General features: G+C 36.8%; 2 protein-coding genes across 3 annotated transcripts in view; one reads left to right on the plus strand and one right to left on the minus strand.

Annotated features, from left to right (window-relative positions):
- Positions 1-18,617, minus strand: part of ALDH1A1 (aldehyde dehydrogenase 1 family member A1) — a 185,367-nt gene that overhangs the window by 143,149 nt on the left and 23,601 nt on the right. The gene's annotated exons all lie outside the window — the stretch shown is intronic.
- On the plus strand, positions 33-18,151 carry CYP1D1 (cytochrome P450 family 1 subfamily D member 1). Its single transcript, NM_001246671.1, is given in 7 exon segments — positions 33-178; positions 4,099-4,937; positions 6,804-6,927; positions 11,753-11,842; positions 11,923-12,043; positions 15,008-15,094; positions 17,752-18,151. Coding segments are annotated over 6 exon segments (1,614 nt in total). The 5' UTR covers positions 33-178; positions 4,099-4,115; the 3' UTR covers positions 18,122-18,151.

An 18,617-nucleotide genomic window follows, 5' to 3' on the forward strand; every position in this document is an offset into this window, starting at 1 on the left:
GGAAAGGGTGTTCTCACCAGGCCTTTCCCTCCAGGCAAGATTCTGCCCCTGCCCGCTACTGCTGTGGAAGAGACTGTTGGTGTTTCTTAGGACACACACAGCTTTGCCAAAATCCTTCTCTGTCTTCTGGTTCCTGCACCAGATTCCTCACACTGACCCGCAAGATTTCTGGGCACAGGTGAGCCTTCCAAGCAGTAACTGGGTTGAGGGGGTTTGTTGAGACTGTTGGATGATTATCCTGGCAAGTAGTTTTCCCTTAAAAAAGGTCCTCAATTTGAAATGCCCCATAGTCACATTGAAAAGCTTTTGAAAACTATCACAAGAACAGAAAACCAAACACCGCATGTTCTCACTCATAGGTGGGAACTGAACAATGAGATCACTTGGACTCGGGAAGGGGAACATCACACACCGGGGCCTATTATGGGGAGGGGGGAGGGGGGAGGGGGGAGGGATTGCATTGGGAGTTATACCTGATGTAAATGACGAGTTGATGGGTGCTGACGAGTTGATGGGTGCAGCACAGCAACATGGCACAAGTATACATATGTAACAAACCTGCACATTATGCACATGTACCCTAGAACTTAAAGTATAATAATAATAAAAATAAAAAAAAAATTAAAAAGAAAAAAAAAAAGAAAAGCTTTTGAAAAATGCATCCATCCCTAGAGATTTTGATGCAATTGGTCCATGTGGACACTGCTATGTTTAACATCTCCTGAGGGAAATCTAATGTGTATGTATGGACTTCAGAATCACTATGGAGACCTTCAACCTATGTATGTCTTTCTCATCAGGCTTTAAAAAAAATTGCTTAAAATTCACTTTGAATCCTCAGTGGTGTAGCAGTGCACCCTTAGGGAGCCTCACATCCCCTGTCCTCTGCCTGAATTTATCCTCAAAACACCAGGAACAGAATGTGCTTCAGTGCTTTCCAAGAATGTTGCTGAGAAAGTTGGCAAAGCATCTGAGCCTGGTAGATCGCCAAACAGAATTTAGTAAAAGAAACGAGAAGGGCCCAGGCTGAGAAGAAAGAAAAAAAAAATCCAGGGTAATCACACAGTTACTTACATTTGTTGATGAACTGCTAACTGTTCCAGAGACTCTGGAAAAATAGTATTGTTGGGCAGTTGACAATGTACATCACACTTGCTTCTGCCTTTTTTCTCCTTTTAGCTTTCATTATTGAAGGTTGGAGCTAGCCTTAGACATCTTCTACTCTTCTGCTCTGACATGACCATTTTACAGATGAGGAAACTGAGGCTAAGAGAGATTGTAATTTAACAGAAACTCCAGAGCTAAATAGAGGAAGAGACAGGCTGGAAACACAGTCATCTTTCTGGGTCCAGTGTTTTCCCAGCCATACATACTTCCCACCCACTCACTACTCAGCTTTGGAAATGAAACTGCTTTTTCTTGGTGTAGAAACTGCAGTTTTTTGTGTATGCTCAAGAGAAATTGAATTTTCTGCTGGGAAAGCACTAGATGTAAATAATTGGTGATTCGTTGTTAAGCTCAAGGTTGGAAATAACTGGGAAAAAATGACTTTATCTCTCCAAGTCTCCCCATAGCAGGATGACTTATTACCTCCCAGGGATGTGAGTTTTGAGAGACAGTGCATGCTTTGTTTACTGCTATATCTGCCACTTGGTAAGACTGCAATTAATGGTAGTTTTTCAAATTGTGGATGTTACATTGATTAGGTACTCAGCATATTTTTTCTAAGTTTAAATGCATATTCAGAGTTTTTTGTTTCCCATAAAAATATTTATCTCTCAATTTTAACTCCAAAATTTATCCCTTAAAAAATAATGCCAAGCAAATTGGTGTACTTAGCCACATTTTATCCATGAAGTTTAGAAAGATGAAATAAGGCCTGGCACAGTGGCTCATGCCTGTAATCCCAGCACTTTGGGAGGCAAAGACTGGTGGATCACCTGAGGTCAGGAGTTCAAGACCAGCCTGGCCAACATGGTGAAACCCCATCTCTACTAATAATACATAAATTAGCCAGACGTGGTGGTGTACACCTGTAATCCCAGCTACTCGGGAGGCTGAAGCAGGAGAATCGCTTGAACCTGGCAGATGGAGGTTGCAGTGAGCGGAGCTTGCAGTAAGCTGAGATTGGGCCATTGTACTCCAGCCTGGGTGACAAGAGCGAAACTCCATCTCCAAAAAATAAAAAAAGAAAAAAGAAAGGTGACACATGAATGACAATGTGTTTTCTTGAATGTTAACAGTGGGAGTTATTTATGCTGAGTAAGGGCTTTAAGATAAATCTGCCTTTGACCCTTGGTTCTTTTTCTAGGAGAACAGATTGGAATGGTTTTTACCACCCTGTCACTTTCATCTGAACTGGAAGACAAATTCATTGCTATTTGCACAATAATCTTTCCGTTTATTAAAATTTATTATTTTTAAAGCTGAGAAGAAACAAAGTGTTGGTCTTCTCAAAAATCAAAGAGAGCTGGACATTTACACTAGCCAATGAGTACATGCATCAGTGCTATTTGTCTCTGTAATTTGAGAAGTGTGAATAGTTTAGTTGTGTTTTCTTGTAAGAGAGAGGAAATACTAAATTTTCCTTTCTAAGTCACTAGGCTGCTTTCTCTATCAACTTTCCTCTTCTTCTGTCTACAGTTACCATAAAATACAATAGTTAATAAAAATATTCTGCATGTGTATAAAGCATTATTATTATTATTATTTTGATTAGGATCCTCTTGGTCACAAGTAACGGAAACCAGTTCTAGTTAGTTTAAGTGGGAAATAATTCAACCTAGAGACAAGAGTGTACCTAGGTCTCCTGAAGGTAGAAGTGGTGAATGTAAGATCGTGGGGCCTCTCTTTATCTTTTCTTTCCTTTCCACTTCATTCATCTTTCTAACGTGCTTTCTTAGGTCCACTTGATGAATGAAAGACCAACAAATCATATCTTCGGAACTTAGATTTTATAGATCTAGCTGCCCAGAGAAAGGATGATCTTTCACAGTCCCCTTCCCTATTCCTAAGGAGGATTTATCCTGGGCTAGTGGCCCATTCTTGGATTAACCACCCATGGTCATAGAGCAGAAAGAATTGAGGAAGTCACCCTAATAAACAGCCTGGGAAGTCCAAGAACAGAGGGAGGAGGCAAATAACCAATTAGATATCCATTAAATGGCTTGTAATTCACCGAGTACTTTTTTTTTTCTCTCTCTTGAGGCAGAGTTTTTCACTCTGTCGCCCCGGCTGGAGTGCAATTGTGTGATATCTGCTCACTGCAAGCTCCACCTCCCGGGTTCAAGTCATTCTCCTGCCTTGGCCTCCTGAGTAGCTGGGATTACAGGCATGCACCACCATGCCCGGCTAATTTTTATATTTTTAGGAGAAACTAGGTTTCACCATGTTGGCCAGGCTCGTCTTGAACTGCTGACCTCAAGCAATCCACCCGCTTTGGCCTTCCAAAGTTCTGGGATTACAGGTGTGAGCCACTGCCCCTGGCCCCAAGTACTTTTTAAAAAATAATAATCTAATTTGATCCACAAACAATGACAAACTACTCTGCACGCAGTTCTCTTATAACACTTTCCACTTTCTAATCTTATTTTTATTTACCTAGTTTCCTCATTAGTCTGTGAATTTTTGTTTTGTATTCTTAGTGCTTGATATTAGGGGGTGTGGTAAACATTTACTGAAAGAATGTGACTAAATCTGTGAGGTAGGATAGTTAGAGGAGAAAACCGGGATTCACTGAGGTTAAGTGGAGGCACTGAGGTCCTATGAATGAGTGTAAAGTCAGCTGCTGGAGCCTCATTCCTTTTCCAAGTCACCAGACTGCTTTCTCCATTGACTTTCGTCTTCTTCTGTCTATGGTCAGTGACTCACCTCGCAGGATTTCAGTCTGGTGGTTAGAACTGTGAAAAGAATCAAATTAGGATAAAAGTGCCATTCATTTTGCAAGAATTTGATTTTGCCCTCTCAGTGCATCAGGTAAAAAGGGCTTTCAACTAATCTCAAAAAGTCTGTACTTTCCCCCTAAATGTTGAAGGGAAGAGAGGCTACTTAGTCTATATCTAACGCTACAAAAATAAAATAGACATTTTTCTGTTTTAGGTGATATATTCCTGGAAATGATTCTCAACCTAGCAGTCACTCCTGGAGAGGTGACCACTTCTCTCATCATTTTGGTGATGGTTTTTGTTTTTGTGAGAGCTCTCAGGAGCAAGGGCAGAAAGCAGCTGTCTCCTCCTGGCCCTTGGTCCTTCCCCATCATAGGGAATCTTCTCCAGCTTGGAGAGCATCCTTACCTTACGTTAATGGAGATGAGGAAGAAATATGGAGATGTCTTTCTCCTCAAACTTGGCATGGTGCCTGTCTTGGTGGTAAATGGAATGGAAATGGTGAAACAAGTACTACTTAAGGATGGGGAGCATTTTGCAGGCAGACCTAACATGCACACATTCTCTTTCCTGGCAGAAGGAAAGAGTCTTTCATTTTCAGTGAATTACGGAGAGAGTTGGAAACTGCATAAAAAAATTGCTTCTAAGGCCTTACGAACTCTTTCTAACGCAGAAGCAAAATCCTCCACTTGCTCTTGCTTACTGGAGGAGCACGTCACTGAGGAAGTTTCTGAGCTGGTGACAGTCTTTGTAGAGTTGTCTTCCAAGAATGGCGGCTTTGACCCCAGAAACGCGATCACCTGTGCGGTGGCCAACGTTGTCTGTGCCCTCTGCTTTGGCAAGAGATATGATCACAGTGATGAGGAATTTCTTAAGATAGTTAAAACGAATGACGACTTACTCAAGGCCTCCAGTGCCGCTAACCCTGCCGATTTCATACCATGTCTCCGCTACCTTCCACTGCAGATTATAAACGCTCCTCGAGAGTTTTATCGGGCCCTGAATGGGTTTATTGCACTACACGTACAAGATCATCTTGCTACATATGATAAGGTAAGGATTTAATCTTATGCCGGGACAAGGGCTTTGGTGAGAAACAAAAGATAATGGTGAAATGCTTTGAATATCATTGGTTCTTTTCACTACATTTTGCCACAATGACCTGTACCCAAGCTATTAGTAAATTTGAGGTCCAGACAGTGAGATTACATGACAGCATTACTCAGTTCTCATAAAACCCTAAGAAAAGTTCTGAATTCTTTAATCCTTAAAAAATTTCCTCAGAAACATAAATTTTCTCAGTGTGTGGGTAAGGTATATGCTTGTATTATGAACATAAATATAATTGTTATTTAATCTAAATCTGTTTCTAACTTTTTTTCATGAAGGCTTATACTTTTAAAATCCAACTATGGTTCTCTGATGTATTTCCAACTTGCTGCTTCTAAAGGTTGTTTAATATTTCACGACGTGACCCCCTAGCCCCATATATTTCACCCATCGCATGTGGATACCCTGATTGTTTGCAACTCCTGGCTTGCATAGAAAGTGCAGATATTGAATATTTTGATAAAACTAAGTGATTGCCTGATAAATGATGAATAATAAGTGAGTTCCTTGAAGAAACAAAGCAATAATTTCATCTCTCCAATTTCATATCTGTCACCATGATCTCAGATTTATAGGTATCACAAATATTAGCATATTTTTTATCAGATAGTATTTTTGAATAATATAAAAGATATTCTGTAGGAAGCTTTCAAATTACCTTCATTTTCTTCTTGAGTTTCTTTGTTATACAGACATGAATTTCCAGATGACCACACATGTATTAAGTTTCTGCAGGTGGCAGAGTGGACCTTTCTTTTGAGGCTATTAAATTATTTGGGGCCCACTTTGATGGTCGGCAGAAGAATAGATTTCCATCTTGAAATATGTATGTACTAGGAAGAATCCTAGTTCACAAGGGCAATTTGCTGAGATGAAGTCATCAACAAAAAAATAAAACATGAAGAGGTGGGATCATTAAGCAAATGAAGAGGTGTAAGTAGTTAAGTTAAGTTCCTTCCAATGAAAAAGAAGAGGCAGAAGACAATCTGTTTCAAGGTACCAGAAGGGAATTCTAGATCAGGTATAGTAAGTATCAGCATTTGTAAGGTGTATAAACTTTTATTCCCATTCTCTCAAATACCCCAGCCCTATCTCTTTCTCCATGGTGCCTGAAGTGAACACAAAATCCTTCCAACAGATTTAAAAACCTTTTATTGGCAAGGTACGGTGGCTGATACCTGTAATCCCAGCACTTTGGGAGGTCGAAGTGGGCGGAGGAGTTTGAGACCAGCCTGGCCAACATGGTGAAACCCCATCTCTACTAAAAATACAAAAATTAGCCAGGTGTAGTGGTGCGTGCCTATAATTCCAGCTACTCGGGAGGCTGAAGCAGGAGGATCACTTGAACCCAGGAGGCGGAAGTTGCAGTGAGTGGAGATGGCACCACTGCACTCCAGCCTGGGCAACAGAATGAGACTGTGTCTCAAAAATAAAAATAAAATAAATAAATAAATAAACTTTCTATTCATTGCCAAGCAATTGCTCTGTAATAAGTTATAGGGAGAATGCTGATATTTTCAAGTTGTGCTTATAGAGACAGGAACTCTTTTTTATTTATTGAAAGAAGTTCTGAGGAGAAAATTGAGTTTGGTAACTTGGTTTTCTATTCCACACTATCAAGATTAAGCATTGCCAATTTTAAGCAAAAATGGTTGCAAGGTTTAAGATGATCTATTTACATTCCTTATATTCCAAGACTCAATGGGTTCCCTTCTAGTTATATGGTGATATGGCTCTTCCTGCGTGGGATTTAAATTGATATACAACATAGACAGGGGTGAGTAGTCATGCTAAGATTTGTCTCCTCAGGATCATATCCGAGACATTACTGATGCTCTGATTAATGTATGCCACAACAAATACGCTGCTACCAAAACAGACACTTTGAATGACAGTGAAATCATAAGCACTGTGAACGACCTCTTTGGAGCTGGTATGTGACAGAATTTAGCCACATGTAAGACCAATACAAATTAGCTGCAATTTGTTGTTATCTATTGTTTACAGTTTAGAGGACTTTGCTCCTCCTATATCGGCCATTTTATCTAGTTGATCTCACATCGTATAAATTTGTTATTCTACCTTCTTATGTCATTCAGAAACCTTTATTTTGATCTCAGGAGTAGAGACTTGAGTTAATCATTGCCCACAGTTAATGGTGCCTTCACATTATTGTCCATGAAATGACTGTTCTTGTTTATTACTTTCACTTCCAGTCCCTTCACCCAATCCATTGACATTTATTCTGAAACTATTTAAAGTGTTATTGTTTTCATTTTGTGTATTCTCATAAAATAGGCTTTTGGTATTATCATGTACTTTGTAAATGTAATTGCTACTTACATCTAAATCTGTTTCTAACTTTTCTCACGAAGCTGTGTACTCTCTTACAATCCAACCATGATTGTCAGGTGTATTTCCAATTTGCTGCTTCTAAAGTTCATGTAATATTCGATGTCTGGCACCCCCCATATTTTACCCATCTCATGTGGATACCCTAACTGCACCTCCTGGCTTGCACAGAAAATGCGGATATTGAATGTTGGGCTAAAGCTAAGATGACCACTCTTGTACATGAGTTTTGCCTCCTTTTGAAATACCACCTTATGCTAAGAAGCAGAATTTCTGGGTCAACTAATGAAAGAATGATTGAGTTTTGATACACACTGCTAAATTCATTTCACAAAGACTGTACCAATTTGTACTGCTACCATATTACTCTCATTCTTAAATTTTATAGTTTTCTTTAAAAGTCATTTTTATCTATCACATTTATTAGAGTTCCTCTAAGATGCTAAACTGCAGGAAGCCAATTCTCAGTATAAGAAAATACAAGCCGGGCGCGGTGGCTACGCCTGTAATCCCAGCACTTTGGGAGGCCGAGGAGGGCGGATCACGAGGTCAGGAGATCGAGACCATCCTGGCTAACACGGTGAAACCCTGTCTCTACTAAAAATGCAAAAAACTAGCCGGGCGAGGCGGCGGGCGCCTGTAGTCCCAGCTACTCGGGAGGCTGAGGCAGGAGAATGGCGTGAACCCGAGAGGCGGAGCTTGCAGTGAGCCGAGATCGCGCCATTGCACTCCAGCCTGGGCGACTAAGCGAGACTCTGTCTCAAAAAAAAAAAAAAAAAAAAAAAAGAAAATACAAAATATTATAAATGTTTTAGCAGTTTCATTTTATGTGGAATACTCTTCAAATGTATTTTTCTTCTTTATACTATATTTATTGGTAATTGGGTTCACTTGTTTCTAGGATCTATGCATTTGTGATCATGAATTCTCTCTGCAAATAGAGGCATTTGTTTTGATTTGTATTATTTTTTCTCATGCAAATGCACGAGCCCCCTATATGTGTGTGTGTGTGTGTGTGTATTTATTATTTTAATCATGACTTCAATTTGATGGATTATTTCATCTGATTATTCATCATAAAAATGTGACCAGGCTGTACTTTGTATTTTCTTCTGACAATCTAAATAATGCTATGTACAAATATGAGTATTTGTCAGAACATTTTAAAATGCCTGAACATTAGTGAGTACTAAAGACTGGGTGTGTGTGGGTGTGATAAATACATCAAGTGAGTTTTATTTTCTTATTTGTTTATTTTTAAATTGGCACATAAAATTGTATGTATTTATAATATGCGACATGATGTTTTAAAGTATGTATACGTTGTGAAATGGCTAAATCTAGCTAACTAAAATATGGATTACCTCACGTAGTCATCATTTTTGTGGTGAGAACACTTAAAATCCAGTCTCAGCATTTTTTAAGAACACAATATATAATCATTAACTATAGTCATCAGACTGCAATAGATCTCTTGAACTTATTCCTCCTGTTTAATTATAATTTATTTTGATCTTGATTCAGTGAGATAATATCTGAATATATTTCAGAAATATGTAATACTTCCAAGATTATCAAGTAATCAGCAAATATAAAATTATGGCAGATGACAAAAATGTCTAGGATGGAGAATAAAACCATCCGACATGTACAACACAGTTAAAAAATGGTTTGGGTAAAATGTGTACAAAACAGTATTCAGTAGAATGGATTACTACATAAAACATTTATTTGCTAAATAAACGTATCTCATGGAGTGTATATTTTAATGTAAATAGAGAAATAATGAAAATTAATAAAACCATAAGCTTCCACAGGTACCTGCTACCTCACTAGTGAAATGTAATAAAATATTTTATTAGAATAAATCAGTGAGCTGTAAACCATATATTTTAGTGGATAAAATTTGCAAGCACTCTGTTCCATCATATCTACTATATTATTAAGATTTATATTTCCATATTTAACTTTTGAAATTGATTGTAGAAATAATTTAGTTTCTTCTTTGGGTATAGTAAGGTTTTCCCAAAAATCATTGATTTTACCCTCAATGTTTCAATAATCTACCAAGATAGATAACTTAACTGCTGGTTGCTTAAGCCTGGATATAAAAAGCAAAATTCATGATAATCAAAATATAGATCCTGATATTCATACAGATAGTTAAAGATCTTGGATATAAGGTCCATGGCTCTACCGTGAGTGAGAGCAGTGTTTTGTATGTACTATTCATGGCATGTTGTTTATTTTAGAGAATAAAGTTCTTTATGCTAGAGAATAGAGTTGATATATTCCACATAGAAGTCCAAATTTTCACACTACACTGTACTCTGCTGTAGACATCATGGTCAGTAACTTTATTTGAACAGTTTACTTTTACATTAAATTATTACAGTATGAAGTCATATTAGAAATTCTCTGAGTTAAGAACTGAAGAAGCCACTGGCTCACTATGAGAGACTGCCATGTTCAACAGATGTGAAAACAAGCTTAGGAAATGAAGTTTGGAAAGGAACTAACTCTGTTCTGCAGCTATATCTGGGTATACTTATTGTGCACATTGTGTTGCAAGTTATTTATAAAACAACTACCTTTGTCTCTTGTGTGACCCATGTAAAATATTTTACCATTTCTATGATGCAAGTTTCTCATTTTTAATGTGACGCTAATTGTGGCCCTCATCTCAGATGACAATGCACTTAAGTGGTCAATGTTTGGTAAACATATTCACCATTACCTGTGTTGTCATCATCATCAGGAAAATCCAGAAATTAAATATATTGATTTAAAAACTCATCTTTTGCTACCGGTTTTATAAGATTTGAGTAGAAAACACAAATAACATTACTTTTAGAATTAGGTCATCATAGAGGCGAATTTACAATTAAAACAGTCTAGAAGAGCTTTTTAATGTGGCATTTCTGAGTTTTAGGTTTCAAGAATTGATTGAGTACATTCTTCGATGTAGTAATCATAAAGTAGCCCTTGAAAAAAGATGAAGTTTGGTATACAGGGTTCTTTGCTTTTATTTTCAGTAATGAAACCATTTAGCTGAGGTATGGATAATCTCAAAAAGAAAAATGCTTTGTTTAAAGAGTGAAATCGAAACTATAAAATATACACTAAAACTTATTCAAATAAATTGAATCTGGTCAACCTTTCATTATGTGCTCATATGATGTCCAAGTTTAAGTATTGGCTCTGCCTTTTATGAGTTCATTCACCTTGAGCAAAACCCATAATGTCTTTGAGGCTCAGTAAAATTAACATAGTTAGTTATACATTGCGTATCTATATTATAATTTATAAAATATGTTATATATGTGTGCCAATGTATCATATATTGTTATATAGTGTATGTATACACACACATACACAGAGAGAGGGAGAGAGAGAGAGCACACACTCTTGGATCAGAGTAAGTACTCAATAACTTCTTATTTTTATTACAATTAATACCCATTATTTTTATCTACATCAATGGTGTTTATTATGTAATACAATGCTTCCTATGTTTTCACTAGTCTTGTAAATAGTACATAAATATTTTTAAAATTTTAATTTATTTTTAGTCATGTTCACAAATATACAACATTTTTAAGTGATATAGTTTACTACTATTGAGCATATTCACATGGTTGTGCAACCGATCTCTAGAACTTCTTCATCTTGCAAAACTGAAATCCTATGCCCATTAAACACTAATTTCCCCTATCCTTTCTTGCCCTTGACAATTTCCTTTATGCTTTGTTTCTATGATTTTGACTACTTTAGAAATCTCTTGTGAGTGAAGTCATATAGTATTTGTCCTTTTCTGATTACCTTATTTCACTGAGCCTAATGTCCTCAAGGTTTATTCATGTGGTGGCATGTGACAGAATCTACTTTCTTAAGACTCCATAATATTCCACAGTGTATACATCACAGTTTCTTTATTCATCCATCAATGGACATTTGGGTTGCCTCTACCTCTTAGCTATTGCGTATAATGCTGCAATGACCATGAATGTGCAAATGTAGCTTACAGATCTCGCTTTAAATTTTTTTTGTAATATAACCCAGAAGTAGGATTGCTAGATAATATATAAATACTATTTTTAATTTTTTAAACTTAAACTTCCATACTGTTTTCTATAGTAGCCACACCATTTTGCACTATCCTAATGGGTGAGAAGTTACCACTACAGTTTGAAATTAAACTTAATAATAATTTTATAGTGATTCTATTGTTTCTTGGCTAGATTTCTTTCTGTTAATTCTTATTCTTTATCTGACTTCTACATTCTTAATCTAATTTCTTTAGATTTCTTTCTGCTAATTCTTAGCAGTCAAATGGGAAATAAAATGAGCAAACTGATTTAACTATGCTTTTTTCCATGACACTTGGTCTCTTGGTTCTTTTTTAGGGTTTGAAACAGTATCAACATGTCTATATTGGAGCTTTCTTTATTTGATACACTATCCAGAAATTCAAGCCAAAATTCAAGAAGAAATTGGTAATATGTTTTCAAATGAAAAATATAATTCTTACAATTATCATTTTTCTTATTAAATCAAAACATAATTTTCTTTAAAGATGGAAACATTGGGCTGAAACCACCCAGATTTGAAGACAGGAAAATTTTGCCATACACAGAAGCTTTCATAAGTGAAGTATTCAGACATGCCTCTTTTCTTCCATTTACTATTCCACATTGGTAAGCATATAATTCTCCTTTAAAACAGCCACTAGTGGTGGGGTGGAGGCATTGAAGAATCTTAGACATTGGAATACTTTAAGTACTTTAAAATGTACATTGTATTATTGTTTTAATATTACTTTAAATCTTAGTTTATTTTTAAACACTATAATAAAATTTTTGTGTTCAGCAAAAGCATATTTTGTGAACATTTTTCATTACTAAACTATGTTGTCATTAACTTTTATTTTATGTGCACTAATCACAGTGTCAGAAAGATATGGAAAGTCCAAACAACAGATAATCCAACCATAATATGTATTTGGCTACGAAAAGTCATGCAAACTTGCTTAATTTCATCTGAGGAGCAGAATTAGCTTCCTCCTGGTATGGATTTGTTTTTAGTAGCCCAAAATTTTGCTGGACAGTAAACTAAGGAAGCTAATGCTGTCACAATGAGATTAAACAGGGTATTCATTTGCAGATACTTGAAACTTTACTGAATCTTATTCCAGAATCTCCAGCACACAAATGCATGCCAGCATAGATTAGGTAGATAGCTTCATTAAATACATCTGTAGGGAACCAAACTTCCAGTAGTTTGTTCTGTTTTTATTCCACACAATTAAAAATTATTAAAAAAAAAAAAAAAAAAAAAACACCTGGAATTCTCAGTGTTTGTTCTTCCCTCTCCCTTTAAATAGTGAAGGAGTGGGAATATCTCTCTTCCCAGGAAACTGATGTAATCGTTTAGCAATTGGTGTGACAGCATGCAGTGTCCTTAGCTAAGTGTCCCAAAGGGCAAGACCGCCAGCTGAGCAGAGTCAAGGCCAGACAGCAAGTGACAGTTCCCTGTATTTTGCCCCTTGTTTGCTCTCTTTATTCACACACAGTGGCTATTTGCTATTTTTTCAAGTGATCCATTTTGTTTTCTAGCTGCTATGTCAGATCCTCTCTCAGTTAAAGCAAATTTCATTTTAACGTAAGTTTTTAAAGAAATTAAAAATCCCTACCTATTTAAAAGCAACTCTTCTGTCCCAATAACTTTTATTAAATGACTTTGGTGCTTCATAAGAGTATTATCCACACTTCCGCTAAGTACCCAGGAACAGAGAGGCTCTGCCAAGTTTATAGGCATCATTTGGAATGAAAGTGGTCATCTAATTAGGGCCCTGTAAACTCATCTGAGGGTCTAAGTGATAAGGAGAAATATGTATTAGGACATAGATATTCATTGTATTATTAAAAGTAAGGAAATACATTAAAATGTGAAATTAAAAGAACTACTGCATTGGCTAATGAAAGCGGAGTGATACGAACCGGGAATTTTGTGCACACAAAGGAGCTATCTTACTTATATTGTTCAGGACTGATCTATTCTATTACACTTGTACGATTATTGTTTTCCATTTAAAATGAAAAGGCACAAAATATGATAAAATAAATTTAAACAAACTAAATGAAATAAACTTAAGTAAAAGCAGCAAAAGTTTGCTATTACATATAACATATATACACACATACAAAAACACACAGGAAAGACCAAATCATATCCTAATAAATATTTATTGTGTGTGCATTTCTTAAAAGTTGTGTGGAAAACCACATATGCACATGAAATTTAAGGGACATAAAAGGAGAAAGAGAAACTTTATAATTCACTCTTATATTTTAATACCAATGAAATAAAATTTTACATACCAGGTTTCCATAAAATAGAGGCATATAACTTCTATGAGTAGAATCTGAGCAGCTAAATCCACAGAAGGAGTGTGGACTGGGATGTGTTGAGATAGGCAAGTGGCTATGCATGAGAAAATGTAACCCTTCCAAAAAGCGAGTCTATTGCTTGTTTGGTCTTCCCCCTTGTTGGGTTTTGAGAAACTCAATAAATAACATTCATATTATTTGCCAAAGCTCAGTACCAGCCACAAAATAGACACAGGTAAAATAGAAATTACATTATTAGCTTTTTAAATAATCAGAGCTAGTTTTCACAATGTGGCTTAGAACTAGTTCAAGTAGACCTCAAAACTGACATACTTCTCTACTCAGTCTCCGGCTAGGTTGAACACTTCCAGGTCTCCTGTGGAAGGACAAAATCTGACCCTCTAAGCTCAGCCTCTTTCCGATTGTAGATGAGATGTATCTCCATTACAAATTGGCTAATCTGAAGAGAGAACCCAGAAGTAGTGAGACAATGCCTTCTCTCAAACTCATCAAATTGAAATGTTTCTGTTTCTCTTGGGGAAGTAAGTGTGAGAGTAGGTTAGCGAGGTAGGGAGTGCCACAGGGAAACATAAAATGATTGAATCCAATCCATGAATAATTATAGAGGCATAAAGGGGAAAGGCAAACAGGTTTCAGGAAGGAGTTTGAGTATCAGACTAGAAAAATAGAGTATTTTCTTTAGAGGCAACTTAGAGACCATCCAACACAACCAACACCTTCGTTTCATAGCTAGGAAATAGAGTCACAGAATAGATAATTTGCCCAATATCCCACTAAGGGCAGCATCCAAAGTTCAGATTTCCTTGCTTCAATTCCATTGTTCCTTCTACCAGTACTCAAAGGTGTGACATTGTCTTTCTAATTTATTAATAATAGACACAAACACAGTGAGCACACAGAAGTACTGAATAATTCTCTTAATCGTTTCCTGATGTAATTTGATCTGCCTGCTTATGGTCAGCTCAGTCACAGAAATATTGAGATAATTTTCTATGGAAATGTGTAGCTCATAGAAGTGCTTTGAATATATTAAGTGCACAATGTGCTTAACACATGCAAGAAAAATAAATTACTAATTTGACAAGAAGTGGAAATTGTTTTAATTAATGAAAGAATGAAGATGTATAAAGATGTATTATTATAGTAAAAAAAGACATAAATAAAAATAGTCTGTGAGTTGCAGGTGGCAGTTTAGAGATGGGTAATTTGAACTGACAGGATATGCTGTAATGCTGTTTTTTGCTTTCTTAGTACTACAGCGGACACCACTCTGAATGGCTATTTCATTCCCCGGAAAACGTGCACCTTTATTAACATGTATCAAGTAAACCACGATGAGTAAGTCACCAGAATTAATCTTTGGATAAATCTGCTTGCTTGCTTGGTTGTTTACTGTTTATTAATCTGGAAAAGATTTACAATCTTCTTAGCCAACCTTCACTCCTGTTTCTCTTGAAAGATATTGGAAAGTTTCTCTCCTCAGTTTCTCTCCTAATTTATAATGCAAATGGTGATATATTGACACAAATTGAGGAAAAATTCAATATAGGGCAATTCCAATTTCAAAAATGAGCTCATTAGGAGAGATTTGGGCAGAGGACTTTGCATAGTCATGGCTAGTACATTGAAATGGAGTCTGAAATCAATCCCCCACTGCAATGTAAGCCACCAAGCAGGGATTTTTTTTTTCTTTGTTTGTTTACTTGTTCCTCTACCCCAGCACCTGGATCACTGCCTCACACATAGTTGGCACACAATAAATATTTGTTGAATAAAATAAAGTTAGAAGTTCATCCATTTCAGCTGTGAAAGAGAGGGCTGAGATGAGAGTATCTAATGCAGTGAAAGTGAGGATAATCACAGTGGTGATGGTGGTGGTGGTGGTGAGAATGATGATTACACCTAATATTTATAGACTCCTACTGTGGGCAAGGCACAAAACCTTGCAGTATCTTTCCTGAGCCTCAATTATTATTGATAATTGATCACAATGCATTGGTGCTATCACAATCTTCATTTTACAGATAAACAAACCCTCAACCAGGTTAAACACGTTGCCTAAGGTTGCATGTTCAGAAGGTGGCAGAGGTAGGACTCAAATCCAAATGTGTAAATTTTATATAATGGAAACCAAGCGCTTCCTGTCATGGTCAGGGCTTGATGTCTCCAGTAACTGGCAGAGACTGCATTCTTATGCACTCAGCAGACAGTAAATAGGTTACACAGTCTTTTCTCTTCACCCAAGATCTCATCTGACTGATGTTTCAGGCTGCAAGCTGTTAGAGAGGGAAGTGATTATCCTGTGTACCTAATGGCAGCTTCACAATCTCTGTGAACAGAAAGGTGGTAGAAGACAATGCATATGCTGTCCCACTGCAACACTTACTGTCACGGAGATTGACACTTCCATTCTCCACACCGAGGCATTTTAAAACCATTATAAGAAGAAATACTGCAAATGTATATTTAATAACATTTATTCTTTCTTAGTATAATCCTAAGTATTCTATTAATAATATCCTAAGAACTGGTGATTATAAAGAGTATTGAGTAATGTGCAAGCAAACTGAGTTAACATGGGTGCTACTAAAGAAATACCATTTGTATGGAGGCACTTGTTTAAGCTGAATGAGTATGTAATTTAAGACTTGATATTATGGGAAAATTCTTCACATTTAATTAATCTAAAGCATAGGTCACAAACTCAAGCACCTATTGAGCAATAAAAAAATACCAAAAATAAGTGAATTGCACTTGGTGAAGCATTGTGAAGAGGGGAGGTCATCTGCCACATTTAACTCAGCTCAGTAAACTGTTGGCAAGCAGGACGTTGTCCCAATGTTGTCAGCTTTTATGATTATAAAAGAGAACTTGGAAATGCACATTTTCACGTGAAATCTGATTTTTAAATGTTAGCAACAATGAATTATTTTTAAAAGATTATGAGAGAAAACCAAAATGTGTTGGAGGACTGTGGAGAGAACTAATCCTCTAGGTCTGTGGCCTCTGGTACAGACAGAAACCAGTATTTCCTTCTAGAGAGATGATGACATCTACACACCAAGAGGGCCAGTTCTTTGTAAAGCCAGGTGGGTCCCTGATATACGGTTTAGGCCTACAGAAAACATGCTAGCATTGGTCATCATAAATAAGCCAAACATGGTGCGTGTAACAAAAGATAGAGATAGAAGCAAGAATCAGGTACACAGTGATTTGGGAACTGTGGGCAATCCCTCAATGAGAGCTGCTTTCTGGAGACCCAGATCCTCTCTGTATTGTTGTACAAAGGCCATTTCCTAAACTTGTTTTTTACCAGAGTGAGAGATGTGGCCCAGTCTCATCATTCTTAGTCATTCTGCGTAAAGCAAAAGACATTGAATATGTATTACTTTTTATTTATGTCACCATTTTGGAATATTCTTATGAGAATCTTATGGAATTCTTCATTTAAAATAATTAAATTCATGGCTAACCCATACCTTGAAGTTAGCTTGCAGGAGAGCCGAGCTAGAACTGGCTCCTGTGTGCCGGTTAGCCATGAAGCCAAAACCATCCCAACTCCAAGCAGAGCTTCACTCCTCAGGCAGTTCATGTGCTTAGACTCTCAGACTGAGTGGAAGGTTTCTTATTTAATTCAGAAAAATTGAGGAAATAGATTTTCAAGTATTTTATTCACTAATGAATTGGTAGTCATTTCAGTGAAAATTAGGTGTAATTGTACTAAATCTTTATCATAACTAGATTTGTCAAAGATTAAAGGAAAAAGTGACATATTCATAATTATATATAATCATATGTCTCCATAAGTACTTATACATATAGGTGTATATATACTTCATTTATGTGTACTTCCTTTCTCTATATATAATTTATAAGGAATATTCTGAACTTAAAGTAGTTCATGCAAAAGAAAATTATTGTGGAAAAGTTGCCAACAATAGCAAAAATGAGAAAATAATTTCTTTTTACGTGTTGTTTTTGTCTATTTTATGCAGAACTATTTGGGATAATCCTAGCTTATTTAGACCTGACAGATTTCTAAACGAAAACAGAGAACTGAATAAAAGCCTCGTGGAGAAAGTTTTGATATTTGGAATGGGCATCCGGAAGTGTCTGGGAGAAGATGTTGCACGCAATGAGATATTCATTTTCATCACTGCTGTTCTGCAGCAGCTCAAGCTGAAAAAATGCCCCAGAGCCAAACTAGACCTGACTCCCACATACGGGTTAGTCATGAGGCCAAAACCATACCAACTTGAAGCAGAACGCCGCTCCTCAGGGAGTTCATCGGCTTCGATTCTCAGACTGAGGGGAGGGTTCCTTACTCAATTCAGAAAAATAGATGATTTGAATTTACTTAACTAGCAATGTGCAGTTTATTCCCCTGAGCTATGCTATGAATTCAACTCTGTGACGTGTTTTATAAAGTATGTGGTATAGCTTTAGTTCCAATATGAGACTTAATGTCGTGTGAGGATATTTTAAGATAATAATAAAGTGTGACGTAAATCAGAGGGTTTAAATCCAGATCTCGCACAGTGGTGTCCCAGGTGTCTTGTGGATGTGAGTGGAAGGGAAAGTGAGTGGCAGATTGACCAGATGGACAAGAGGACTCTGTCTACCTTCCTTTTACACTAGCTTCAGATAAACAGGCATACTCATCTTTGCTTTAAATATAGGGTTCAGAATAAGAACAAGGTTCTGATGCTAAATATTCTCAGTGATCTTGGGCATAGGTGCTCAGGAGGGCCAGAGAAGGGAGCTAGAGTAGCCTAGCAGAGAGCATTGCATGGTCACAGTAGATGAGCTGGGCTAGAGTTAGAGGAGTAGAGAAAAGGAGATGACAGGGATTGCCTCAAGA

Source organism: Macaca mulatta, chromosome 15, assembly GCF_049350105.2.
Source record: "Macaca mulatta isolate MMU2019108-1 chromosome 15, T2T-MMU8v2.0, whole genome shotgun sequence".
NCBI lineage: Eukaryota > Metazoa > Chordata > Mammalia > Primates > Cercopithecidae > Macaca > Macaca mulatta.